Consider the following 26,766-nt stretch of genomic DNA (forward strand, 5'->3'; position numbering starts at 1 on the left):
AAATGTTTTGAATTTATGTCCTGTTATTGTTTATTATTATTATTATTATTATTATTATTATTATTATTATTATTATTATTTTTGTTCTTATTTATTATCAACGGTACGTTGGGCAGTGGGTGCCGGGTCGGTGTTTTTTTTTCCTTTGTCTTTTTATCTTTTGTAGCTGCTTCCCGGGGAGAAGAAAGGAAGAGAAAAAACGAAACAGAAAAAAATTGGTATAGTGTTGCCATCATTTTGTTATGTATACCTATGTAAGGCAGCTGGTTCTATCTATGTCTGATGATGGCACGTTGTTTCCAACCTGTAACCACTAGTAGAAATGAACTCTTTTGATATTTTCTGTGGTTCTGCGTCTATGCATTAATTTTATTGATGGTGACTCTAATATCCATCCTCTACTTTACTATCTCATTCCCTTTTGATCATTTCCCACCACACTACCTCCCTATGCCTAACTTCACACAAACACCACCACCATAACCACAACCAACTCTTTTCCTCTTTGTTTCTTTCTCTCTCTTTATATATATACATAAAGATGATGGACGGGGTACGACACTATGTGAGCGACTGTCTCCAGCAGCGACACCCGTACGATGCCCGCGGTGCCTTCGCCGGCCGGCCGCAACGCGATGCGGGGCTTGTCTTCGCCGGCCGGCCGCCCACCGTCATCGCCGACTGGACGGCAGCCCTCAGCGACCCCGCCGTGGGCGATGGGCAGCGCGGGAAGGCACTGCGACTTCTCATTGCCCATACAGCCTCACAGGAGGAGAAGATAACACTGCTGCGGCAGGATATTGTGGCAGTGCTCGTGGCGTTGATTAATACGAAACCCGCACCAGATGTGGAGTGTCAGGCATTTGCTTTGATGCGATCACTTTGTGTTATACCACAAGGGTGTCAATGTGTTATGGAGGGAGGCGGTCTGGAGGCTGCTATGCGTTCTGCTAAAGATACTTCCATGGGAGAGGAACGCATTGATGCTCGGGTAATGGCAGTAAGTGTTATATATCAAATTAGCTTTAATGCAGCAGGTGTACGTTGGTTACTTGGAGTAGAGGTACCACCTGGATTTGAATTACTAGACGCCATTTCCACTACAACGAATGTAGCACCAGTGACAATTGAACCTGTGATTGACACCCTCGTGTTTGTCCTTCAACATGATGCTAATGTTGATGGGAGTGGTATTAGTAGTAGTAATAGTAGTACTAATAGTGGTTCTGCTGTTTTACAAATGGTATCATATGCTGCTACTGCCTTAGCACAGTTAACTGCCGTAACAGAAGGTATTTTCGCTGCGATAAATGGAAACGCTGTGGATGAAGTGGCTGGCTTGATACATAAGTATACTTCTAATACTGTGTGGTTAATAGACCGAGAAACTGTGGGTATTGTCACACAACTTGTAACTGTAATATGGAATGTTTCACTTGAACAAAGTGGAGCAGAACTTGTTGGTGAACTTGGTGTACCTGATGATCTCTTTTCACTTTTTGCCATTCTTTACAGACAAAGTATATCATCTAATGGCCCTCTACTTCGTGCATTAACTGGAGCATTGTCTGCTGTTTACAAGCTACTTTCTGTAAAACAGAAAAGTTTAGATCAATTGGTAGGTGAACTTTCTCGTATACAGGTTATGTACGAATTCCTACGAAGTATTAATGAAGTGGTTAGTACAACAAAAGTCACTAAAAATGAACCACATCCAGATGTTGTAGCAATATCAAAAAATGTTGTTCTTTGTACTCGCTTCGCTATGGAATTGAAATCTGTCCGTGATTTTACACGTAAATTCCTGGAAGAAATGGGTAGAAATGGAAGTACTGAAGCATTCTATTTTAGACGACAACTATTCTATTCTACTAAGTGGGAAAAAGAATTTGATGCCTCCGTGTAGAATGATAATTTTGACTGGGCATTTTTTTTTTCCTTTTTCCCTATTTTATTTTACACGTATTGTAGACTGTACCACGTTGAATAAAAGAGGTTTCGTGTTTTTCTTCCCTGGATTATCATTATTTTAATGCTTCTTCAGTGTTGATATGTATTTATGTGGTATATATGTATTGCAACATGTACCATTTGTTCTCATTTATTATGTGTATTACCGTACGAGAGACTATGCGTAACTTGACTCCCTTTAAGATACGTATCTGTTTATAGTCTTTTTAAAATGTATTGGATTATTTCTTTCTTTCTTTTTCTTTTTTCATCCCGTCTCTCTCTCTCTCTATATATATATATATATATATATATAAAAGTGAGGGGACAAGTTGTCTTTTTTTTTTGCTTTCTGTTGAAGATGCCAGCAAAGAAAAAAGTCATCGTCAGTGAGTCCATCTTGGAGGAGGTTGGCCGCCGATTCCAACAGATTCACAAAAGTGCTGCACATATTCATAAGTGTAAGACAGAAATACTTTCATTTGCGGGTGAGAATAGATCAGACGTGATTGATGCTATTTGTCGTGTGGTGTTATTGGTACTAAAAGAATCACCACGTCTTGCACCAGATTCACTTAAGCGTCATCATACATTTTTAACAGAAGTTTCCAGAGGATTTCGGGAGCGTTATGAATCGGATGAAATTGCCATTGCAGTATTAAAAACAGTTGAACCCTTTCATAATGCCAATGATAAGACTGTACGTCTTGGTGTTGTTTCCGTCTTTGATGCCTTATTAAAAACTGTGGATCAATTCAATACATCAGAAGAACGACAAAATTTTTATCAAAATGTAGCAGAAATGCTAAAATTACGTGTTCATGATAAATACCCAGCCGTACGAGAAAAAGCCACCTCTGCAGTTTCTTGCTTTCAATCTGGAAAGAAAGATTGTGATGTAACACAGCAATTAATAGCACTTCTCTGTACAGATAATTCTGCTGATGTTCGACGGCAGGTGTTACGCTGTATCTGCGCACGAAAAGAATTTCTCGAGGGATATTTTCACGGTATGATTCGAAGTGTTCGCGATGTGGTTTCGCGTGTGCGGGCAGAGGCATGGGATGCTTTAAGCCGTTTTCATTGGAAATATATTGCTACTTATGCTACTGCAAAGAATATTCCATTACCAGAGTTAATTCATCAAGGATTAACAGATAGTAGTAGTAGTGTTCGTATTGCATGTAGAGCGGCACTAACAAACTGTTGGCTACATCGTGATTATAAGGATGATTGTGAGAGTATGTTTGAGTTGGTACTTGGTAATGGTAATGGAAATCTTGACTCCTATGAAGTGGTATGTACAGAGATGCTAGAGTATTGTCGAAAACATAAAAATCATAAGACATATGTGGTAAATTTTGATCTTGTCAGTGCTACATCTCTTTTACTATGGAAAGCTAATGCTAAATTATCTGCAGATACAGAAGGTGAAGATGAAACAGCTATTTTACTTCCATTGCCAGAATTTAGTCAACTTTTACAAGATACTGTATATGCATACGCTCGTCCAGATGTGGAATCAAAGACTGTAAAATTTAAAAATGTTGATGAAGCGGATGTTATGCTTCGAATTCTTTTATCAACTTTTAATATTTATGAAGAAAATGGATATTTAACTCATGCTGATAATACAACTCGAAGTAGTCTTTTGCGTATTATTGGATTTCTTCTTAAGGTTGTCCCAGATGATGATCCTGCATTATTTGTTGATGTGGCTGTTCGTACATTGAAATCTCTAACCGAGCGAACTCCAGAGGAGGCAACAAAAACGATAACATCCTCATTAGATTCCCTCTTTCGTAGTTTGAAACTACCGCAGATGTATGCACTTGGATACGATGATGTGGAGGCATTTGGGCGAAAGAGTCGTGAGCGACAACGGGAGTTAATTCGACGACGCATGAAACTTCGTGGTGGTGAAGCCACACAGGAGGAATATGATCAACTAAAGGAAGAAATGGATAGGGATGAAAAGTTTCTATTACGTATGCAGTTTATTGTCTTATCATTTCTTTCTCATTCTCAGCGAGGGGATACTATTCCTACCTTTTGTTCACATGTTATACAACTGGGAAGACAACAAGATAATGAGGCTGTTAAAGTTGCATCTACTAACTCTCTTGGACTACAGTGTTTAGTTGATCCTGACACTGTACATACGTTTATGCCACTTATTCTCAGTGATGCAAAGGATATTGTGCCGAATGCAGAAGGATGTGTTTCCCTTACTGCGTTAGGGGTTGCTTTTGATCTTGTGATGGAATATGGTTTACGTTTCTTTGATTGTCCTACACATTCTAATGGTAATGGTAAAATTAACCATAGCCGCAACAATCATGAAAACAACAACAACAACAGTAATCATAATAATATCCATGATAATAATGATCATAATAGTAGTAATTTTACTACTACTGTTATGGGAACCATTACAAGTTCTGAAGTAAATTTAGAGGCACGTCTTCAACATGAACGTGCTTTGGCTCAAGAAGATGAACACAGAGTTGGAGGCAATAATTTACTAAATACATTACGTTCATTTTTACGTATACCTTGCTCAGAGAAAAATCCAATTGCCGTGATTGGATTTTGCAAACTACTCAGCTGTAACCGTGTCCCTCATTCTCAAGTTGCTGAAGTGATTGCTGATATTTTAATTCATTATATGGCCTATCGTCAAGAGGAGAAAATAAATGTTCGTGCAGCATATATGGTAGATTATTTAAACAAATTTTTATACAGCTTTGCATCCAGTCATCCAAATCGTCAAATGGCTTTTATTAAAGGAGGTTTACTTTCTTTTACTCACCTTTTGCGATATAATTCTACCTGTGCTGTACGTTTGATGGAGCTTATTACAAGACTTGGTGATGCCTTTATTCTTGTACAAGTGCGTGAAATAGATCCAGAAACGGCTAGACAAGTTGCACGACTTGCAGAAAATGGAAATCAAACAACTGAAGACTCAACATTGGCAAAGAATTCTTCTATACGTATAGCAGCAACTCGTACATCGACTCAAAGTGGTCGCCTCGCCAGAGAGTTAAGTCGATTTTCCCTTCATGAATATATTGCAAGTGAATTACTTATTGAGATTTCACAGACAGACTCTGAGGAGGCCCAGAGAGTTTGTATCGATGTATTAGAGAAACGTATGTACTTTTACGCAAAAGAACTTCCCTCATGGCTCCTGTTCTGTGCCGCTCGTGCGTTAGAGGCAGTTAATGAAAGTATGCAAAGGCGCCTGGAAGCGTGGAGGGATGAGGCACGTATACGCTTTTCAACACTATTAACAGATGAGGAAATTGCAGACGAGGCGAATAAGACAAAATGGAAAGATGCGCTCGCAGTACGAGAAGCGGCTCTTGAGAAATTACTTGATAACGGTGTATTAACAGCCTTATGTCATGCCTTGGAAGATGTATCTGCTGTTGATGGTAATGGTAATGGTGTTAACAACAGTAATAGTGGAGTGGTTTCAGTTGTGAAGACAGAACGAAAACGTACACGGGATGATAATACGGTGTTTGATATTGACTCTATTGCGAGTCGTCAGAGGAGGACACGTCGCTAGAAAATAACCAAATAGATTCTTTTTTTTTTCGCATAGAATAGAAAAAAAAGAGGGGGAAAAAAAGAAAGAAGAGTGCATTATTACTTGTCTATGTGTGTTTATTTTTGTTACATGATAGAGAAAATAAACAAGATGAAATTAAATACAAACAAAAATAACAACAAAGAACAATAAAATGATACTGAACTTTTCTTTTTTTTTTCCTCCATTTCTATGAGATGAATCATACCTTTCTCTTTTGTTTTTTCCCCCCTCTTTCTTTCTTTCTTTCTCTTATCACTTTTTATCCCTCTTCCACGCACAGTAAATGGGAAAAGATAGAAACAAGCCCACCAAGAAGGGCGATGCCGGTGGTAGTGGCGGCAACAGTGGAAAGAAGACAAAAGACACAGCTGGTGGATCTGGATACACAAAGGTGAAAGTACGCCATATTCTCTGTGAAAAGTACGGCCGCGCTATGGAGGCGTTGGCGAGAGTAAACGAAGGAACGAGTTTCGCCGATGTGGCGCGGGAGTACAGTGAAGATAAGGCACGCAACGGTGGAGATCTCGGGTGGAAAATGCGGGGAGAAATGGTGGGGCCGTTTCAGGAGGCCGCGTTTGCATTACCAAAGGGTGGAATGACGCAGGAACCCGTGAAGACGCAGTTTGGATATCATATTATTCTTGTTGAGGATAAGCAGTGATATTATGAAACTTTTGTTGTTATTATTATTATTTATAGCGTTAATGATTTAATGCTTACATGACTTTTTTTTTTTGCTTTCTTTTTTTTTTTCTTTGTGTGGAGATAGGTGTACCTATATTGTTGTGTTTCTTCTGTTTGGATATTAAGGTTTTACCACCGTAGGATCGTAACCTCTTTTCTATCTCTTTATCCTCTACTGTTTTTTTTTTGGTTTTATTTCTAAGGTAAGATAAAGAAAAAAAGAGCAAAAAATACTACACAAAGTACTTAAGAGTATTTGATGCTGGGAATTATCCATCATGAGTATCTCTTTTTGTGACTCTTCTTGTTCTCTTGGTCGTACTGATAGCTGAAGAGAGTATTTTTTTTATTAATGTGGGGTTTATTTTATTTTATTTTACATTTCTACTGGACACACCAGGGACAACAACGATAACAACAACACGTATACTTTGTTCTTGTTTTTTCTTTATTTCGCATGAGATTGTCAGTGACTGCAGTTGGTGATAATATACATAAAAAGGAATAAGAAAATACATTGATAAATAAAGGGAAGGAAAGAAGGAAGGAAGGAATATATAGAAGAGGAATTGTTTCATTAGCGTATGGTTTATGTGAAGTGAGGGTTCTCTGCTTGTCAGAAGTGGAACTCATTCAGAAGAATAAAACATAAACAAAATAGAGAAGAAATAATCAAATTAAAGTATAGCAGCAGAAAATATACATATATACTTAAATATATTAATAACAATGTCTTCCGTTCCTATTGGTGACATTGAAGTATCATTTCCTTTCGATCCGTATCCGGCTCAAGTGGAGTATATGCAGGCTGTTATAAATGCTCTTAATAATGGTACTAATGCTTTGTTGGAGTCTCCAACAGGAACTGGCAAAACACTTTGTCTTCTTTGTGCTACTCTTGCATGGTTGGAAAAGAGACGTACAAATGAGCAAATGAGGTGTATGAACGAGCAAGCAGGTATGACTAAAGTAATGTACTGTAGTCGTACTCATGCACAATTGAGTCAAGTTATTCGTGAATTGAAACGAACACGTTATGGAAATATTTTTTCAATGTCTATATTAGGTTCAAGAGAACATATGTGTGTTCATCCTCAAGTATTAAATCTTCGTAGTGCACATGCTCAGCAAAGTATGTGTAATACACTTCGAGAAGAAAAAAATTGTCGATATTACAGGGGCTTTCAATCTCGTAGCTCTCAAATAGCGATAGAATCAAATGATATGGGGGTACATGACATGGAAGACTTGGTATCTAACGGTCGTAGTTGTGGATTTTGTCCTTACTATATGGAAAGGGAACAAGCAAAGGAAGCTGATATTGTATTTCTTCCTTATAACTATATGTTTGATTTATCTCTACGTAAACAACTTCCATTTGAGGTAAAAAAATCTATATTGATTGTTGATGAAGCGCATAATTTGCCTTCAATTTTAGGTTCATCTTCTTGTATGAATCTTTTACCTCTGGACTTAACAAATGCCATTCATGACTGTTCTAGAGCTCTTGCAATGCAAAGACTTGTGATGGAGTCAGCATCTGATGATGATCATCAAGAAGGTTTGATGGATGAACAAGAAATTTCTTCTTTAAAAATTATTTTATGTGGATTAGAAACTCGTATTATTGAAGAAAAAAATGAAGAGAACGAAAAAAGTAAAAAAATTTCTAATAATATAATGGTTTCATCTAATGAAGAAATTGTACGTGAGGGATCCTATATGATTCCTTTTTTAGCTAAAGCACTTATTACAAGGAAATTATTTACTGGAAGTAGTCAAGAAGGGAGTGGAATTAATGATGTTATGACTAAAGCAATTACTCTTTTAGCACAAAGTGAAAGTGCGGCAACAGGTCTTTCCAAAGTACAACAATTTTTAAATTTTGTTTTTGAGAATAATGAAGAGAGTGATGAAGAGGCTTGTCGTTTTGTTATACAAAGTGTTAAAAGTATTGATGGAAGACAAACACAACGATCTCTAGGTTACTGGTGTCTTGATACCTCATGCACAGTGCAGCGTCTTGTCTCTGGTCTTCGTTCCCTTCTTTTAACGAGTGGTACACTTTCTCCTCTGGATCACTTTGCTGCGGAGCTTGGTTTATGCTTTGATGTCTGTCTAAAGGGAAGTCATGTGATTCAGCCCCATCAGGTGGTGGGATCGGTGTTGTGTAAGGGCCCTGGTGGGGAGCGGCTTAATGGGAGTTATGTGTTCCGCGGGCGGGTGGACTACAAGGTGGGACTCGGCATGTCGCTGGTGAATCTCGCACGCCACACCCCCGGCGGGGTTTTGGTCTTCTTTCCAAGTTATGCAGCGCTGGGGGCGGCGGTGGCGGTCTGGCGGGCCGGCGGGGAGGGCCGAGAAAAAGAAAACGAAAAGAAAGAAAAAGAAGAAGGAGAGTTGACGGTGTGGGGGCGGCTGGCGGCCCTAAAGCCCGTCTTTGTGGAGCCCGCCGCCGCGGCCGATCTCCCCGCCATCGTTACGGCCTTCCAGCAGGCGGTCGATGCCGCACCCGCCCGTGGGGCCATTCTCCTCGCTGTCTGCCGTGGGAAGATTAGCGAGGGTGTGGACTTCGCCGACCATCACGGTAGATGCGTTGTTGTTGCTGGTATCCCATTCGCTAATCACACGGATCTCTTTGTGCGTTTAAAGCGGGACTATATTACACGCGTCGCACCACAGCGACCAAAGGTACAGGGGAAACTTTTCACAGGAGAGGATTGGTATATTAATGAGGCAATGCGAGCAGTCAATCAATGTGTAGGACGTGTTATACGACATAAGGATGACTATGGAGCAGTTTTGTTAGCAGACGAGAGATTTGCAAATCAGTTGGGTGGAATCTCAAAGTGGGTGGGAGAACGATGTTCTGTTCATCGTGAATTTAGGGAATCATACGCATGTATAGCAAAATTTTTTGCCTCTTTTAGGCGTCGTATGGGTGATGGATGGATTCGACCATCTACTACTATTAATACTACTACTAGTAATAGTAATAGTAGTAGTCTCTCAGGTTCTGCTACGATCGCAGGTTTCTCTATGACACCAAATGCCGAAGTAATTCCAGATTCTGCAGAGAAGGCAAAACTTTTTGCAGCTGAACAGATGAATAAAGCAACTGCTGAAAAAGTTGTTCAGATTCAAAAATACATTGCTGATTCCGAGGAACTGCCTTCTCTTACCGTTCATGGCTCTTCTCCTACCGGTAAAGAGTCAGCATTATCTACATTGTCATCATCATCAACAAAAACGGAAAAAATAACGCCAACACCCCTATTTAAGAAGCAGGTATTACCTGTACTTCCTGTTTTATTAGAATCTGAAGAAAAAACTGAACTTAAATCTTTTATTGGATCAACTTCAAAGGAATTCTGTCAGTTTATGAAAAAAAAGCTCCAACCTGCAAGCTACGACAAATTTCGAGATAAATTAAAACAAATTGCCTCTATACGTGATACCACTACCCTATCGGTTGATGATAAAAAAAGAGGACTCGACGCTGCTGTGGATGATCTCGCAGTGTTATTCAGAGAAGCAGCTGCTGAACACGAGAAGGGGTTATTGTTGGCATTCGCTCAACATATCCCGGCTGAATTTCGTCCGTATTTTACTCATTTGCTACAAAAACGACGCAGAGCACAATAAGTTTATACACTTTACTCTAAAGAGTTAATCTTGTGTAGATATTGTGAATAAGTGATTATTATTATTATTATTATTATTATTATTATTAGTATATGAAACTGTATATGGTAGAAGAAGAAAAAAAATTCCCTTCTCCTTTATCTTTTATCTTCCTTATGCTATCTCTCTCTCTCTCTCTCTCTTTTTTTTTGTCTTTTTTTCTTTTTTTCTAATATAAGATTGTCACGATATTATGGAGCCTCGCGACAAATCAGCTGCTGGACTTGAGCGCTATATTATTGGAGAATATTTGGGTCAAGGAAGTACTAGTGATGTGTTTAAGGTGGCTGATGCGCTTACAAAGAAAGAGTATGTATTGAAACAAATGTTTCTTGACTCAATGACCCTTGAAGAGCAACTACGAGTAAAAAAGGAGATACTTGTTATGAATGATGTTGATCATCCAAATATTGTTAAATTTCGTGAAAGTTTTAGTGGTGATAATTCTGTAAACATTATTATGGAAAGTTGTGAATGCACACTTGAGGAACTTATAGAACGTCAGCAGGAAGAAGGAAGAGGTTTACCGTTTCCAGAAGATGTCATTATTGAATGGATGGCAGAACTTCTCTGTGGTCTTGCTTATCTACACTCAAGACGTATTGTACATAGAGATATAAAAACTAGTAATATATTTCTCACTGAAAAGAATCATGTGAAATTCGGAGATTTTGGCGTTTGCACCGTCCTCACAAGTGCTGCGGTGTCAGCGCAAAGTATGATTGGTACTCCTCTATACTTTTCCCCAGAAGTGTGTGAGTCTGAAGCATATGATGAACGTAGTGATGTATGGAGTCTTGGTGTCGTCTTTTACGAAATGTGTACACTACGTCGTCCTTTTGAAGCGGAACATTTACCTGGTATTATCCGGCAAATTCTTACTAAAGATGTTGCACCATTTAATACTGGTCTTGATTCACGTTTTGAAGAGATTGTACGTAAAATGCTTAGTAAAGATCCTGTTGATCGGCCTACAGCACAAGACTTAATTGATTACCATCTTCTGGTACCACCAAGTCACCCATCGCATCCAACCCAAAAACCATCTAGAGGAAGATTTATTCAACAGCATTATGGGCCTGAACTTGTTTTCTCACCAGATCCTCCTTCAAATACTGATTCCCCCGCTATACAATCAGCAGATGGGAAAGAGCAAAAAAAGCAACAGAAAGTGAGTCCATCACGTGAAACAAAGTCGGTACCAAGCAAAGGTAATGAGAAAAAAAAAGTTATTTCTGGGAAAAAAACTTCAAATAAAAATAATCCAAAGGTACTGGACGCTGAAAGTCGAGCTGAGGCGATGAATCGAATTAAGAATGCGAAAAGCAAAATTAATATGTCCGAATTACGTCAAAATATGCTTCAAAAACGTCTTCAACTCTTTGGAGACGTAAATCCACTCTCTAATGGCGATATTCCTGTAATTATAGAATTGCAACGGGGTTTGTTAACCCCTCAAACGAGTGATTCTGGTAATGAGTATTTAACTAGCTTATCTTCTACAATGAATACAACGTCAAGTTTTATCGATGATATTGCGGCGGTTGTCCAGAAACATTCAAGTGGTGGGTCGAAGATCGATCTGGAACAACTTGATGACGCTGCCTTACTAATTTCTCAATATAAAGTGACGAACTATGGTCTTCGTTGATTAGTTGTTATGTTTGGTCTTCTTTTTTTTTATTTGCTCTCCTAGTTGTTTTTCTTTTTAATTTTAGGAGTAAAAGGGCACTTCTATGCCTTAATTGGTGTTTTTTTTGTGTTTGTTTGTTCTCTGTCAAAATTATTTTCTGTGTTCCACAAGGCTAGAGTGGTCTGTTTTTAAGAGGGTTATTCTTCTTTGTTTTTATTTCTTGTAATATTTTTTTCTTTATTTACTTGTCTCTCTTTTTTTCTTTTATTATTACTTTTTGGTTTCACAACACAAAAATAAAAAAAAAGCTCTAAAGATTGAGCACCTATCGCTTTTTTGTTATGGCAGAGGTCCCAGATTTTCCTGTACCACGCAGCGAATGGGCTGAAAAGGGTGAGAATTGTTCTACTTGCGGAAAAAAGTTTACATTTTTTACCTCAAAGGCTAACTGCCCATGTTGTGGAAAACTTTGTTGTTCTGATTGTGTACAGGCGGAATCTGCCATCGCCTCTAATAGTGCGCCTTCAAAGGTATGTATTGACTGTTTTTCTATGCTTCAGAGTCACCGACCCTCGGTAGGTCCAGAACAAGAGTTATTTTTAGGTGAATATACTGAAAGAGCTAGATCACTTTCTTTACCGAAAGTATCCCAGAATCAGAATGGGGAAGATATTTCTGCTCATCCAGCTTCTGTAAATGATTCCATGGGAAAAACAAACGATAACAATAATGAAGGTACTGCTATAACCCCACAGCTACTTGATCAAGTGAATGCACTAATGAGAAGTTCAGAAGTTTTACGGGAGGAAAATCAACCAAGGTTAAAGCAAAGTAGCGATCTCGAAATAAAGGTTGAAACATTGCAAGAGCAGTTAGACCGTGCTCATGCTCAAATTGTTGCCAAAGAGAAGCAACTATACGATGTAAATTATCAACAACAGGAAACAGAAAAAAAAACTGCTGATCTACGTGATCAACTGAAAAAATATGATATCCATTTCAAAGAAATTAAACAAGAGTTACAAAAATCCATTGTACGTGCAACCTCAAGTGAAGAAACTGCTGAAAAACTGAAAGAAAGAGTAAAATTATATGAATCTGAAATGGAACGGTTGTATAAGGAATACAAAAGTGATAAGAAAATTCAGGATGCTCTAAAATACATACCATCTACACGAGTTCTACCCATATCCATTGTACAGGAAACTGTGTTAACTGTTGTTCCCCCAAAACCACGTGGAGCACTGGGTGCTTCTGTGAGTTTGTCTGATTGGGACTTTGACACATTGAAGGTTGCATCACGAGTCCCTTCTATATTGCAAACGGTAGCTGCCGCGGTTGCTGTGCAATGGAACCTATTTTCTACCGATGATGAGATGCAAAAGTGGGCTCAACTGACAGCAGCCGTAGAAAACAACTACAGACCGAATCCCTATCATAATGCGGCGCATGCAGCAGATGTTTTGCAAGGTGTGTTTGCTCTTGTAGCGGCTGCTCCGCCACTAGTGCAGCACATGACGCTGCTGGAGCGGAAGGCTGCTGCTTTTGCTGCGATGGCACATGATATTCGTCACCCAGGTCGGACAAATGCGTTTCTAGCAGCTGTACACGATCCTGTGAGTTTCCGCTACTGTGGACGGGGTACGTTGGAGCAGCTGCACACGGCAACGGCGTTTGAACTGCTGACAGTGCCAGATCTTGATATTACCAGTACGATGGACGATACATCGTTTCTGGAGTTTAAAAATATTGTAACGCGACTCATCGCGCACACAGATATGAGTATACATCGTGAGAGTATGCTACGTTGGGGAACGAAGGTGGGCAATGGGGGCTTTGACTGCACCTCAGCAGAGGATCGCATTGAGGCGCTTTCCCTAATTCTTCACGCGGCTGACATTGGCGCCAGTTCACGTGGTTTGACTATAGCGAAGAAGTGGTTGGTAGTGCTGGATGAGTTTGCGGAGCAGGCGGAAGATGAACGGCGACGTGGACTGCCGGTGACACCCGGCTTCGACCCTCCGACGTCGGTGGAACGTTCACAGATTCCTTTCCTGGATTTCTTTGTAATTCCAACATTTGATCTTCTTCACCAGTTGTTTCCCAGCATTGAGGAGCCACTACAACACCTACGCGCATTGCGCGAGTCCTACGCTGCCTCGGCTGGTGTAACCACTCCATTCCCAGCGTCAGTGGACTACACAAACCGTAGTGGGAAGGTAAAGGAACTGGAGTCATGCATTGCAGAGTTTCGCAAGCGTGAAGAAGATGTATATCACTATCTTGAAGATATGAAGGCAGCTGGTAATAAGCTCAAAAAGAAGTCGGTTGCGCTAAAACTAAAGGAAAATGAGTTGAATGAGCGTTTAGAAGCGATGATACAACTTGAGGGAAGACTGAAAGCCGAATTTGCAGGATCGAGAGGTGGGTTTCAAAACAAATCCTATTGTTATGGTGCGCTGGATTCTGCTATTGAAGGAATAGAGAAGGAGCTTGCTTCTCTGACTTCAGATGCGATGCCACAGGGTGAGAGAGAGGATGATAAAAGTAGGTTGCTTGTAGTCCATGAACGAACTGTAGGTAAAGATGAAGGTTTTGTAGGTGTAAATGCACGAATGCTTGAGTGGCGTGAGAATAAGCTTGCGGCCATTACAGAACGACTTGCACGGATAGCAGAAAATGTGTATGGAGAACGGAAGTTGCAGCTGCAGGAACAGTTGCTTGAGGGAACATTAATACAGCGTGAGACGGCTGTAGATACAAAGGATACGTTATTACTACGTCGTGAACGCGATTTGTTAACGCATCGTGAAGCAGAAGAGCGGTTAGCGCAGAAGTACAATGAAGTAGATAAACTTCTCTTGATTGTACGATCAATGCGTGTTGATTGTGCGTCACGGTTGGATAACGAAATGTGGAACCAACAATTGTGCACAATACTAGAGGAGCGGGAGTTGGCTATTGAGGAGGCGGTGAACTTCTCGCGGCAGTGGCGCAAGGAGTTAGCTCAGTACCGAAATACGCGAACAGCGGCAAACCAGCTGGACCGACTGGAATGTGCCATCAAACAACTCACATCGGCTATTTCTCAACTTTCTGATTAGGGGGGAAATATGTTCATATCGCGCTTATATGATGCTTTTTTTTTTTGCTTTTGTTTTGACTGGTTTCCTTTTTTTCGTTTATTTTCGGTTCGAGGTTTTTTTTTTATGTTTGCAGTTTTTTTTGTGCTTTATTTTTCAAAATCTTTCTTTTTTTTTCAATGTCGTTGTTGGTATTTCTTTCTGAGATTCACTGAACTCGTGTTATAAATGTTTTTTATTATTTTTCGTTTACATGGAATTCTTTTAACGATGTGACCAAAATGCTCTTTTTCTTTTCTGTTCTTTTTCATAAGTGCTGTTTTTGCTGCAGCGTAAATCGTAGCGAAGAATGGAGTCGGATATTGCTCGTATACTGCAAGGTATTGACTGGGAGGGTTTCCAACAGAATGACGGCTCCGTCACATCTTCGGCTCCAGCCAAGTCGTCTCCTCTGCGAAAGAGCGGCGTATTTCCACACGCTGATGGTCATGGTGTTCGTGGTGGAAATGTCTCTGCACCCGCAGAGGGGAAGGTGGATGATAACACATTACTGCCAACAACGAGTATCCCCACACCACCACCACCACCACCACCACCACAACAACAACAACAACAACAACAACCGCCAACTATGCAAATGCCTCCTGCAGGCGGGGGGTATTACGTTAATCAAGCAGTTTTTCAAACTATGAATATGGCGCAAGCTGCAGGACGTGCGCAGGTTCAGGCTCAGCCAATGATGTTTGCTCAACAAAGCCCGCAAATGATGTATGTTCGGATGCCATGCTGTCAGCAAAATCCCTATCAACATGGCCCTTCTCCGCAACCCATGTACTCAGCTCCACACAACCTGTACTATCCCACGTATTACATGCAAACTTCTGCCGATGGCTCAATAATGCATACCGTTCCACACACAGTGCAATGTTTTCCGCCACCAAAACACTTTGCAAGGGGCGGAACTCCAGGCACTCAACCACCACCGCCACCACCGCCCCCACCACCACAGCAGCAGCATCAGCAACCACAACCACATCAACCATATCAACAAATTGATGTTAGTGATGCTCAAGGTGGGTTTGTTTGTGTTTTGCCAGGGACTCAATTGCCTCAAGGCATGTCATTCTTTCCTTATGGTGTAAGACCAACACACTGCTTTACAACTGCTACAGCGAGGGAACATAGTTCAGAGCCTCCGCAATATAATGTTGCTGTAGCTCAAATGACTTCTCAGTTTGCTGGTACAACTGTTGGTACTGAGCTTGATGAAAGCATGCTGAAAAGAGATAATAAAAACAATACGAATACTCTAGCATTCGCATCAACTGAGCACTCGAATTTTGTTCCTGAAAATGCACCTGGTTCTCACTTGCATGCAACATCTGGAAATGACGGGGTTTCCCCCGTCTCACTGCAGGGCTCTGATAGTGTCATGAACGCGTGACTTGCTTCTGCGGATCACGAATCGAGTGCATCTGGTTAAGCGAAAAGAAAAAAAAACAGGAATAAAGTTTTCCATTTACTTGGAAGCATCTGTGGAAAAGAAATTTTTTTAAAAGTTGTGACGTAATAATTGAAAGGTGTGGAGGAGAGAATAAGTAGCTGAAGGCCGAATAATACGAAGGAAAAGAGGAAGAAAACGAAAAAAAAACTAAGGCTAATAAAAAGGAAAAGAAAAATCAAGGATAAAAATGAATATTATGTTCACTTATTTCTGGCGTTGCGGTTTTTCTTTTACCTTTTCTTTGTTTGTTTCTTTCTTTGTTTCCGCTAGGATCTTGTTTTTTTTTCCTTTTAATATCCACTACAGAGGTAACTGTTGTTGTTATTATTATTATTATTATTGTGTTAAGCTCGAAGTAGCGTGAGAAAATAATAACGAAAAGTATAATATGACTTTTTTTGCCTTTCCCTTATCAGCATTTCCTACTCCTCTGCTGAGAGATATGCATATATGTGTGTGCTTTTTTCTTGTATTGTAGTAACACGCAACATTAAAGGGTATTAAAGCGGTTAGTTTCTTATGTCTACTATGGGTGGGTACATTGTGACCATCGAGGGTATTGTGTTTGTATAAGTAAGTAAAGAAATAATATAAACCTTTATCTATATATATAGTTATATTTAGTACATACACGTATATGTCTGACAATGAGATTTGTCTTGATTTTATTGGATTTCTTTTTTACTTGAAATTTCGTATATTTTATTTTTATCTCTATCTATATATACATCTATATATGTGTTTTTTTTTTTGTTTTTTTTTCTTTTTTCTCACCTCTTTATTTTTGAGATGCCTCTCCCAAAATAATACTATCCCTCATACTAATAAATAATAACTAATAATACTAATAATAAAAGGGATTGACATGCGGCGTTTTTTATCGAAACAGCTGCTTTGTACAAGCCAGCGTAGGTTTATCGTGGATGCGCAGCTTTTCTTTGAACTTTACGGTAGAAACCCCGATAGTGTAGGTGAAGCCACATTAAGTGGAAATACTTCTACAGGTGATAATCTCTCGTCGCTGCCTGAGAAACCAACAATGGAAATACCCGCACTTGGTGAATTCTTTGCCCATCTGTATGCTACACCGAATGAAAGTCTTAATCGTTCTATTGTTCTAAATGCATTAGGGGCATTAAATGCATCTTTATCACTTCCACTTAGCCGTCGAACCCGCTTTAGTGAGCAACACTGCGAGTATGCAAGGGATGTAGGGAAATATAGTGAGAAGGATGACTTTCATAGCGCTGCACTTTATGTTTCTGTACTATACTACGGTGAAAAGTATGAAGAAGTAATTCAGCGTATAGAGAAAAATTGGTTATCAGAAAGAATAACAAAAGTAATATCATCAAATAAATTTAGTGCAAAGGATACATGTCATGCCTTACGGTTGTTTACTATATACGTACTTGCCTGTTCAAATAGTAGAAACCATCTTAATACATCTATTATAAATAGAATTAAAGAAGTTGCTGAGGGTTCGGTACGTATTTTAAAAAGTAGTACATCAACTGAGACTGTACATGAGTATAGACTACTATTATACTCATTGGATTGGTATTTCGTTTATACTAATTATGAGAACGAACGTGAAATTCTGTCTTCTATTTTTATACCCTTATCGCCTAAAAAATTACGTCCTTATCTTTTTATTACATCATTTGATATTTCTGATGATGTGGGAAAAGGTGTAACTCCCTCTATTATCTTTCGAAATGGTAAACAATATGCAATGGATGGAGATAAAGAAGGTCTGCAACGGCTTTTTAGAGATTGTCGTCGACGTGAAGAAACCAATGAAGGATTTCGTTTATTTCTACTTTCGTCACAATTGGGGGAGTTAATGTCTCAAATTTCAGGTATAGATTCTCGTACATTGACAGATGTTGTTACATTTTGTGGAACTTCTTTGAGTTGTGAGGCACTTGGTAAAATTGGTTTAAAAGGACACTCTCGATCTACAGTTTTACAAGTACTTGGAAGTATGAAAGGAGCGGAAGCTTATTTTGCGGCTCGTCAAGTTCTTTTTCATCATAATATAAAAGAATCCTTAATATTTGAGCAAAAGTATGGCGATATCCTCTCTGGAGACACTCAACTTGTATGGCAAACAGCACTTAAATCTATGAAGGAATGTCTTGCATCTGGGGATATGAAGTGGCGTAATCAATTACCAATAGTATTACGTTTACTGAGTGATGCTGGTGAGACTGGGAAATTCTTTCACTTACTTCGAGAGAGTCGTAGTGAGGGAGAGAATGGATCCCTTATAACGGCTTCTGCGTTGGCACAAGCTGTTCGTCGTTCAGAACGTTGGTGTTACGCGTTAGATGTACTGGATGTCATTTCTACTTGTGAACCTCCTCGAACTGTTGAGGATGATTTATTTCTCAAAGATGCCTGTCTTCAAACTATGTATGCTTTGAGAGATGCCAAACGGTGGAAAGAGGCCCTTAAGTTTTACACATCTCTTGCGCCAGTAATGCCGGAATCTGCACATCGTGTACTCTGTTCAGTTGTATGTGGAATGCCTGCATCTGCACCATGGGAAGAGGCGTTAGCTGCAGTACAAAAGTATGGAGTCGTACCTGAAAGGTTTATGACAACTCTCCTCTGTGCTAGATGTCCTGATAAAGTAGATATTTCACATCAAATGAATCCTCGTTCTTGGCGGTATATTCTTCAAGGATATGCGGATGGTGGTCATTGGAGACATGCTTTGAAATTTGTTAAAAATATTAAAAATGTGGATTTTAATGCATGGGTTTCAGTTCTTCGAGCAGCACAACGAGCACCTTTTGGTTCACTTTCTCATAATATTTTTGAATCTCTTGATGAGAATGTTTGGAATAACGCTGCCTTATTGAGATTGACAGTTTTAGTGGCAGAGGGGCACGGATACTGGAAAGAACTCTACAAGAGTTTGCAAGAATACAAGAATAACTCTCCAGCTTCTGAATATTATGCATTAGTAGGTTTTTTTAGTGATGGAACTCCACCTTCTGTAGAGATGTTATTTACAGATGAATATGTTATTCATCGATTGTTAATGTCATCTCTACCTAATGTAAAACCTTTGTCAATTAAAGTCTCGTGGACAAAAAAAACTCGAGAAATTTTTAATAATACGTATAATCAAGACATGAAAGCTTTTGTGCAGACTCACTATAAGGTTCATCTTTCCTGTCTTCCAAAAAAGAAGCAATACGATACAAAAAGTAATATTTTTACACTTTGTTCTATAGCTCCTCAGGCATCTTTAACAGGAACGAATACACTTGTAGCCGTATTAGATAATCTTATCGTAGCGTATAAACCTCCTGGAATAGCCTCACATGGTTTTGCTCGTTCCGTGGCACAACAACAAGCTCAAGTTAATAGAATGTACTCTCTTGCCTATTTGCTTAATCCCTCTTCCTGTGGTCTAATTGCCATAGTAGATTCTTCCATTCCTACTAAGGCTATTCATCTAGTGATGAAAGTCTTGCTACGTTTGTGTCCAGTAAATACCGTTTCACTACCTCTCTTATCCACAGAGTTTTTCGCTTTGTACACGATGGAAGTTTTAGAAGGCCCTTCTTCAGAAGGATGTATTGCCGTTATGGCTACATGCTGTTCTGATCAGGATGGATTGCTAGCTGGATCACTGTACCGCCTACAAGAGAGTATTGTTACCGAAGGATGGAAAATTATAGGAACAGAAGATGAAAAGGTAAATCAGGCTACTGTTGGTAGTGATTCTATATATGTCGAAGAACTTTCTGTTTTTATTCACAATGCAAATATTGAAAAGTCACCCATGCGTTTCACTATCTCTCGTCCTCCTTCGTGGATGAAGCTATTACCAGAGGAATAATTGATATTATACGTTCGCATGGGAAATGTTTTTTTTCCATTTTTCTTATTCTGTGTCTATTCCACGTAGTTTGTTGCTGTAATTATATATACATATATATATCTATTATTTATGTTGTTTTTTTTCTTTTTGCACTGCAAAATACATTATTTTAATTCAATTATACTCTTACCCATGTGCAGCCATACTCAGAAAAAGAAAGTATGATCCATTATCTTTTTTTTTCTCACGCTTTATTCTTATTTTAATTGCTTTTTTTTTCTGTTATTGCTTTCTTTTTTTTTTTAGTGTTGATACCCAACCAGTGTAGGTGGTTTTTTCTGCTGCTTACAACAAAACCATGGAACCTGTGACACTCACAGTCAACCCAGGTGCAGAGGGTGCGTATAGCTCTGTTACAGATGCAATAAATAATGCTAATGTTGGTGATACAGTTGCTTTAAAACCTGGTTTATATGAAGAGCTACTTAAAATATCGAAAGAGGTTACGCTCGTTTCGGAAACAGATAATTCACTTGCAGAGAGTGAAACAGTCGTAACGAATGGAGTTGTTATTGGAGCTAACGTTACACTAAGAGGATTACAAATTCGTGGAAGAATAGATGTTCGTAAAGGTCATGCCGTTATTGAAGACTGTGACATTCATCACGGTTCTGATGGTGTTCGTGTGGGAGAGGGAGCCAAATTAACCATTCGTCGTTCAAGAATTCACCACTGTGAAACTGGTGGAGTTGGAGTTTATTTTTCTCCTGGTTCTTCAGGTGAAGTGGAGGACTGCGATATTTACGAATGTCGTGTAAATGGTATTCAAGTCAATAATGCTGCTGTTACAATTGGTAATAATCGAATTCGTGATACTATATTTGGTGTATATTACCGGGCTCAATCAACAGGTTCAATAGAAAAGAATTCCATAGAACATGTGCAGAAGTTTGGCATTTATGTGACAGATGGAAGTGATCCCGTTATACAAGGAAATCAGGTACGAGAGTGTGGAATGCACTGTGCCTTTGTCTCTCAGGGTGGGAAAGGGATATGGACAGAAAACAGCTTTGAAGGATCTATGCATGTGTTAAGCGGCTGTGATGCCAAGTTGGGTTCCAATCAAATAAGCGGTAAACTTGATGTGGATCCCAACCCTGTGGCAGTGTGAAAACAGAGAAGTAATAGAGAGAGGAAATATATATATATATATATATATATATATATATATATATATATATATTCTTTTCTTTTATTTCCTTCTTTGTTTCTCGGTTTTTTTTTTCATGTGGGGGAGCAGAAAAGATTACAAGGAGATCCCTATTTCTTGCAGATTGGATGTAAAAAAAAAAAAGAACATCAACGAAAAAAAAAGGGTGGATGGAGATGGAGAGGAAACGAAGAAAACAGAAGGAAAGAAAACGAAAAACTGATGATTTTCTTCCTTCTTCTATTTTCTGCATCCATTGGAATGATGATGATGACAATTTATATTTGACGAATAACAGTCAAAAAAAAAAATGTTATTGTTATCCTTATTTACTACTACTGTAGACCAACAGATCTTTTATTCTATTTTTATCCTGTTGTTTTTGTTTTTTCTTGGTTTTATAGTATCTGTAATTTAGATGGAATGAGTCATATAGGCAATGATTTTACTGATAGAGATGACAGTCATGGAGGGCCATTCTCAGATAGTGTTGGCATGCAAACATATTCATTAAATACTAGCTTGGGTGCATTGTATATTATGAGTAGACTTAATAATGAGATGAGTTTAGTAGAAGATACCGCTGCAGGATCTTTTGGTGTAGTACAAAAGGGAATATTTGATCTTGATCGTCATTCTTATGCTTTAAAGCAAACAAAACGAATGATTTCCGGAGAAGGTGATCTACAGCAGCGACTTCAAGAAGTATATGCATTAAGTGCTTGTAATCACCCTAATATTCTACGCTACTTTGATGCTTGGGTAGAGGATAAAACTGTTTATGTGCGTACAGAGTGGTTTTCAGGCAAATCTATAGCAAAATTTGATCGTCCTGTCCCGGAACTACTTTTACGTTCTGTTTTACATCAAATAGCTTCTGCATTACATTGGCTTTCCCGCCATCATATTGCACATCAAGATGTAAAACCTGAAAATATATTAGCTCGAAGAATGGAAGATGGAACATATACGTTCAAGTTAGCAGACTTTGGACTGGTGCGTCCTCTATTTGAGGAACGACCAGATACTGGTGAGAGGTTCCGTGGTACAAATGATGATAATGGGGATAAACGGTATTTATGCCCTGAAGCATTTTCAATGTGTCCATTTACTCCACAGCATGGGGAGGCGGATGTGTATGCGTTGGGGGCTAGTTGTGTGGAGTTAATGGGAGGTGATCCATCACTTGTGCGGGCTGGACAATACACCGGCGAGTTTAACACATACTCAGCGGAGTTACAACAACTCGTGCGTCGCATGACAAGAAGTGATCCAAAAGAGCGACCTGATCCCTTTACAGTAGTACAGTGTACACTTCCAACGCAGTTATTGCAGTTATCACCGGAGATAACGGAACGACAGGCCTTGCTGGATAAACTACGTTTGAGTGTTACTGTACTTGAGAAGGAATTGGAAGCTCTAGAGGCAGCGGTGAAGCAAGATGATGAGGAGGATATGGAAAGTGATGAAGGATGAAAAGGTACGATGGCTCACGGCAGTTGGTTTCTTTTTTTTTGTTGTTACTTTATGATTTTTGTTTCTTTGTTGTTGCTGATGATAATATTGTTGATAATGGTGTGTGTGTGTGTTTGCGCATTATTTATTTCTATCTTGTAGGACGTGATTTCCTTCACAAAGAGGAAGGAAGACACTACAAGAATAACTCCAGCTATGAAAGCGTCATGAGGTTGATATTATGTATTGAGTTGATTTCTCATTAAAGAATATATATATATATATATATATATAATGGGAGAACATCAGGAAATACCACTTGTTTCTCCCAACTCTGCTGTTATCGCTGCATTGAAAATAGTCTTTATTTTCTTTATTACTTTTTTTTTCTCGAAAAAAAAACTATCATCCTTATTATCATGCTTATTACTACTATTATTACTTTTTTTCTATTTTTCCCCATGCTCTGCCCTACACATTCCTCTCTTTTTCTTTCTACTATCTTATTACTCCCCCTTTTCTTCTTTTTCTATCATTCTATCTCTCTGTAGGGAAGTAACGTGTAGACTGGTCCTACCTTCTTTCTTTCTTTCCTTTTCTCTCTCCGTACCTCCTTCTCTACTCCCCGTTTCGGCCCCTTCCCTCCCCTTCCCTCCTCTTCCCTCTTCCCCTTCCCGCTGATGGACTCCAGCGAGGTGTACGCGGAGTCCGCCGGGCAGCGGTACCGGCTGCAGGTGCTCGCCGACTTCCGCGCCTTTAGGGACTTCGCCCTCTCCACCGAGGCGTGGGCAACGCACTACAAGGACTCCGTCATTACGGTGGAGTCGCGGGCACCGCAGGGAGCTGCAGGAAGCCTTAATGTTGTGCGGGTCCGGCGCGAAATGAAGGGAATACCTTGTGAAGACTTGTATGATAACCTGCATGATGCTGACTTTCGGGAGGTATGGGATGAGAATATGCTTAGCGGTTACAATATAGTGAAACTAAATCCTCATAATGATATTGGATACTATGCGGCTAAGTTTCCATGGCCCTTGAAAAATCGTGACTTTTGTAATATGCGTTCATGGATGGAGTTTACCAATGGGGATTATATTATTTTTAATCATTCAGTCACTCACAATGATTGCCCTGTGAAGAAAGAATTTATTCGAGCCAAATCAATTCTTACGGGTTATTTTATTCAACCATTAAATGGGGGTGGTTCCCTCTTGACCTATATCACACATAGTGATCCATGCGGATCTATTCCACATACTATTATTAATTTCACTGCAACTAGACTTGTACCAAAATTGATGAATTTATGTGAGCAGTGTTCTAAAGATTACCCAGAATTTGCAAGAAAGCATCACACTGTACCACGTGATGCTCTCCCATGGCGCACTCCAAAAATGAACTGGGATAGTAAGTATAATTTTCCTGAAGATGAGTTGGCTGCTAAGGCAGCAGCGACAGCTGCAAAAAAAGATACGCAGAAAAATATAGAAGAAAAACAAGGTAATCAAGAACAGGTAAATACATCATCAAATGGAACATTTCTGCAACACCAACCCTTAACGGTCACTGGTGGTAGGATGGCGGAGTCACTGTCACTTGCACCGGTAGCTCCCAATCGAGATGAGGATACTATCGCTCTTCAACAGTATAGAGCACTTTTGCAAGATGCTATGAATACTGTTGATAGAACATTTTTGCAAGATGGAAGGATGCCCACACGAACTGACTATTTGACAAGGATGGCATTCATTATTGATGGCATTAGACAAACTACCCCACACTAATACGTTAGAAACCGTTTTTTTTTCTCTTCTTCCAACGATTTAGCAATACTATATACTTATATTTATTTATATACGAGAACCACAAATCTAAATTTATACGTGTGTAGTGTTTGCATAGTGTATTTATGTATGGGAAGATATTATTATCTTCATTGTGTCGCCCTGTTTCTTTCCTTATTCGTGGTTGATAACCCTGTACATGCATGGAGTGTGATGAAGGCCATATTAATAGGTAATGAACTGTGGGTTTTTTTTTAAACTCTTCGCTTTTGTTTATGGTTCTTCGAAAGACAGCAAATATACCAAAAAAAAATAATAATACATTTTCAAACTATCCCGCTTACTCTACATATTTATATGTGTGCATTTTTTTTTTTTACGTCTTATTGTTGTATGTTTCCTTTTTTTTTTCGTCTGCGCATTCTTCACTATCCCTTGAGCCTCATGGACACAACTTTTGTTGTTGACTATGGTTCCCACACAGCAAAGTACGCATGTTTCTCCAAATCTGACAAGGCATCCCTTTTTGATGTTAGTGTCAATGAAGTACAGAGTCGAGCTTTTGTAGATGACAAATTAGATGTGGTGGCGTTTGGAAAACATCTCGCAGAGTTAATATCCGATAACTGTCCTGCTGACGCTGAATTAAATCTCTCATTGCTAATAGATGTATTACTACCACAACGTAAGCGAGAATTACTTTTAAAATGTTCTTTCGAAAATCTAGGAGCTAAACAGGTTTTTCTTGGCTATGCAGCAGCGACTTCTCTTTTTTCAGTTGGTGAAACTACAGGGATTAGTGTGGATATTGGATATCGAGGTGTACGTGTGGTTCCTGTTGTGAGTGGTGTTGTACAGACGGCTTTATCTGCTAATATAGAAAAAGTAGGGGCACGCAACACTGATCGTATCTTGCATCAGTATATTCCTCACGCTAATGAAGCACTTCTTTTTACACTAAAGTCTAATGCCTGTTTTATTGGTGATAAGGTGCCAACATTGCCATCACACATTACGTTACCAGATGGTAATAGTTTGGCATTTCCCTTATCTTTCTCAGCGTGTCAAGAGGCCGGTGAGGCGTTATTGTTTCATGCCCCCTATACTCGAACGCCGGATATTCTACAGTATACACATCAAAAGTGTTTACTGGAGTTTCCCAATATGAAACACTGGGTAATTGTAGGTGGTGCCTCTTCTATGAAAGGTACACCTGAAATTATTCACAACGCGATGAGTCACACCATTATTCCTCAAAAAGAACATTCTCATCAACTGCAGGTTAAAACACCAATGCAGGCTGCAATATCAGGTGGAATTATCGTGTCACAGCTCAGTAGCTTTAAAGGCATGTGTGTTAACGTGGCGGAGTATGCGGAAGAAGGACCGCATCGTTGTATTCATCTCAAAGCGGTTGATGGGAGATGAATAAAGTGAAAATAAAGTTTCTATTGGTGTGTTGGTACTTTTGTGTGAATGGAGTAGACAGAAAGAAAAATACCTTATTTATTTTATTTTTGTTTTTTCTTGTCATGGGTTTACGTATTTATATTCATTTAGTTAATCAGTTTTTTTTTTCTTTTTTGCTTTCCTCTTCACGTTTCAGTCTTTTCGAGAGTTTCTGGGAAAGAATAATAGGGTACGTGCACTGTACGCGTGAGTGTGTTAAGGGAGTTAACAAAGTGTACGAGAAGCACATTGAAATATAACGAATATGAATATATTTCAGAGATTACACTATCGATTAGTGGCGAGATATGAACTGATGCGAGCGAGAATGGCTATGCGTGGTATTGTTGATCATGAGTTGATTGGTCGCTACTGCGGTTTGGCGCTATTTCCCTTCACTTTGTACGTATGCTGCGGCAGCATGCAGACATACAGGACAAATCGTGTACGGGATGCATTAGAAAAACGTGGTAAGTGAATTGTATCACTGTATAGTTTCCCTTTCTCTCTCTTTTTTTTTCTCTTTCTCTCGGTACAGGAGTGACTATTTGACTGACTGTATATCTGTATTTCGGTGTATTTGGTATCTCATGCCTTTGTAACTTTGGTGGTGTAAATAGACAAGGTGCCATATGAGATAATGGGATACAGGAGAAATGTAATGAGATTCTGAGTGGTGTAAAAGGAGTGGAGGAGAGAAGTATTTACCATATGCCTTTTCTTTTCGATAATGCGTGTGTTACATATATTTATTATTATTATTATTATTATTATTATTATTATTTTCTTTACCTTCTTTTCCTTCCCTTTTCACTGAATGGTGGAGTGATATTTCAAGCTGCGGCCAAAGAAGAAGAAAGCGCAAAATAGAGTTTTAGTCAAATAACA

General features: G+C 39.2%; 13 protein-coding genes across 14 annotated transcripts; all 13 read left to right on the forward strand.

The window, feature by feature from the left end:
- Positions 1-541: 541 nt before the first annotated feature.
- On the forward strand, positions 542-1,906 carry LSM04_000271 (uncharacterized protein; the record flags this gene model as incomplete). The annotated part of the gene is made up of 1 exon (XM_067336318.1): positions 542-1,906. The coding sequence occupies one exon, from the start codon at positions 542-544 to the stop codon at positions 1,904-1,906; it is 1,365 nt and encodes a 454-aa protein (XP_067192287.1).
- A 405-nt stretch (positions 1,907-2,311) lies between these two features.
- LSM04_004476 lies at positions 2,312-5,527 on the forward strand (the record flags this gene model as incomplete). 2 transcript variants are annotated; one of them, XM_067336319.1, is made up of 2 exons in its annotated part: positions 2,312-4,531; positions 4,584-4,595. In XM_067336319.1, 2 exons carry the CDS (start codon positions 2,312-2,314, stop codon positions 4,593-4,595), a joined length of 2,232 nt encoding a protein of 743 aa, XP_067192532.1. The 2 variants fall into 2 exon arrangements, with proteins under 2 accessions (XP_067192532.1, XP_067192533.1); XM_067336320.1 differs by having other exon boundaries at positions 2,312-5,527.
- A 307-nt stretch (positions 5,528-5,834) lies between these two features.
- Positions 5,835-6,212, forward strand: LSM04_004811 (uncharacterized protein; the record flags this gene model as incomplete). The annotated part of the gene is made up of 1 exon (XM_067336321.1): positions 5,835-6,212. One exon carries the CDS (start codon positions 5,835-5,837, stop codon positions 6,210-6,212), a length of 378 nt encoding a protein of 125 aa, XP_067192550.1.
- Positions 6,213-6,964: 752 nt separating this feature from the next.
- LSM04_003947 (DEAD2) lies at positions 6,965-9,880 on the forward strand (the record flags this gene model as incomplete). Its single annotated transcript, XM_067336322.1, has 1 exon — positions 6,965-9,880. One exon carries the CDS (start codon positions 6,965-6,967, stop codon positions 9,878-9,880), a length of 2,916 nt encoding a protein of 971 aa, XP_067192501.1.
- Positions 9,881-10,112: 232 nt separating this feature from the next.
- Positions 10,113-11,570, forward strand: LSM04_006924 (Protein kinase domain; the record flags this gene model as incomplete). Its single annotated transcript, XM_067336323.1, has 1 exon — positions 10,113-11,570. One exon carries the CDS (start codon positions 10,113-10,115, stop codon positions 11,568-11,570), a length of 1,458 nt encoding a protein of 485 aa, XP_067192667.1.
- A 323-nt stretch (positions 11,571-11,893) lies between these two features.
- Positions 11,894-14,656, forward strand: LSM04_002241 (FYVE zinc finger; the record flags this gene model as incomplete). Its single annotated transcript, XM_067336324.1, has 1 exon — positions 11,894-14,656. One exon carries the CDS (start codon positions 11,894-11,896, stop codon positions 14,654-14,656), a length of 2,763 nt encoding a protein of 920 aa, XP_067192407.1.
- A 328-nt stretch (positions 14,657-14,984) lies between these two features.
- Positions 14,985-16,079, forward strand: LSM04_009106 (uncharacterized protein; the record flags this gene model as incomplete). Its single annotated transcript, XM_067336325.1, has 1 exon — positions 14,985-16,079. The coding sequence occupies one exon, from the start codon at positions 14,985-14,987 to the stop codon at positions 16,077-16,079; it is 1,095 nt and encodes a 364-aa protein (XP_067192781.1).
- Positions 16,080-17,004: 925 nt separating this feature from the next.
- On the forward strand, positions 17,005-19,998 carry LSM04_000389 (uncharacterized protein; the record flags this gene model as incomplete). The annotated part of the gene is made up of 1 exon (XM_067336326.1): positions 17,005-19,998. One exon carries the CDS (start codon positions 17,005-17,007, stop codon positions 19,996-19,998), a length of 2,994 nt encoding a protein of 997 aa, XP_067192296.1.
- A 340-nt stretch (positions 19,999-20,338) lies between these two features.
- On the forward strand, positions 20,339-21,151 carry LSM04_000818 (Right handed beta helix domain; the record flags this gene model as incomplete). Its single annotated transcript, XM_067336327.1, has 1 exon — positions 20,339-21,151. The coding sequence occupies one exon, from the start codon at positions 20,339-20,341 to the stop codon at positions 21,149-21,151; it is 813 nt and encodes a 270-aa protein (XP_067192328.1).
- A 462-nt stretch (positions 21,152-21,613) lies between these two features.
- On the forward strand, positions 21,614-22,666 carry LSM04_002880 (Protein kinase domain; the record flags this gene model as incomplete). The annotated part of the gene is made up of 1 exon (XM_067336328.1): positions 21,614-22,666. The coding sequence occupies one exon, from the start codon at positions 21,614-21,616 to the stop codon at positions 22,664-22,666; it is 1,053 nt and encodes a 350-aa protein (XP_067192441.1).
- Positions 22,667-23,325: 659 nt separating this feature from the next.
- LSM04_008074 (START domain) lies at positions 23,326-24,429 on the forward strand (the record flags this gene model as incomplete). Its single annotated transcript, XM_067336330.1, has 1 exon — positions 23,326-24,429. The coding sequence occupies one exon, from the start codon at positions 23,326-23,328 to the stop codon at positions 24,427-24,429; it is 1,104 nt and encodes a 367-aa protein (XP_067192732.1).
- A 444-nt stretch (positions 24,430-24,873) lies between these two features.
- Positions 24,874-25,857, forward strand: LSM04_008458 (Actin family; the record flags this gene model as incomplete). The annotated part of the gene is made up of 1 exon (XM_067336331.1): positions 24,874-25,857. The coding sequence occupies one exon, from the start codon at positions 24,874-24,876 to the stop codon at positions 25,855-25,857; it is 984 nt and encodes a 327-aa protein (XP_067192749.1).
- Positions 25,858-26,143: 286 nt separating this feature from the next.
- LSM04_007643 (uncharacterized protein) lies at positions 26,144-26,356 on the forward strand (the record flags this gene model as incomplete). The annotated part of the gene is made up of 1 exon (XM_067336332.1): positions 26,144-26,356. The coding sequence occupies one exon, from the start codon at positions 26,144-26,146 to the stop codon at positions 26,354-26,356; it is 213 nt and encodes a 70-aa protein (XP_067192698.1).
- Positions 26,357-26,766: the final 410 nt, after the last annotated feature.

This window comes from Trypanosoma melophagium (genome assembly GCF_022059095.1).
Source record: "Trypanosoma melophagium isolate St. Kilda chromosome Unknown ctg2segment0, whole genome shotgun sequence".
Lineage (NCBI taxonomy): Eukaryota > Euglenozoa > Kinetoplastea > Trypanosomatida > Trypanosomatidae > Trypanosoma > Trypanosoma melophagium.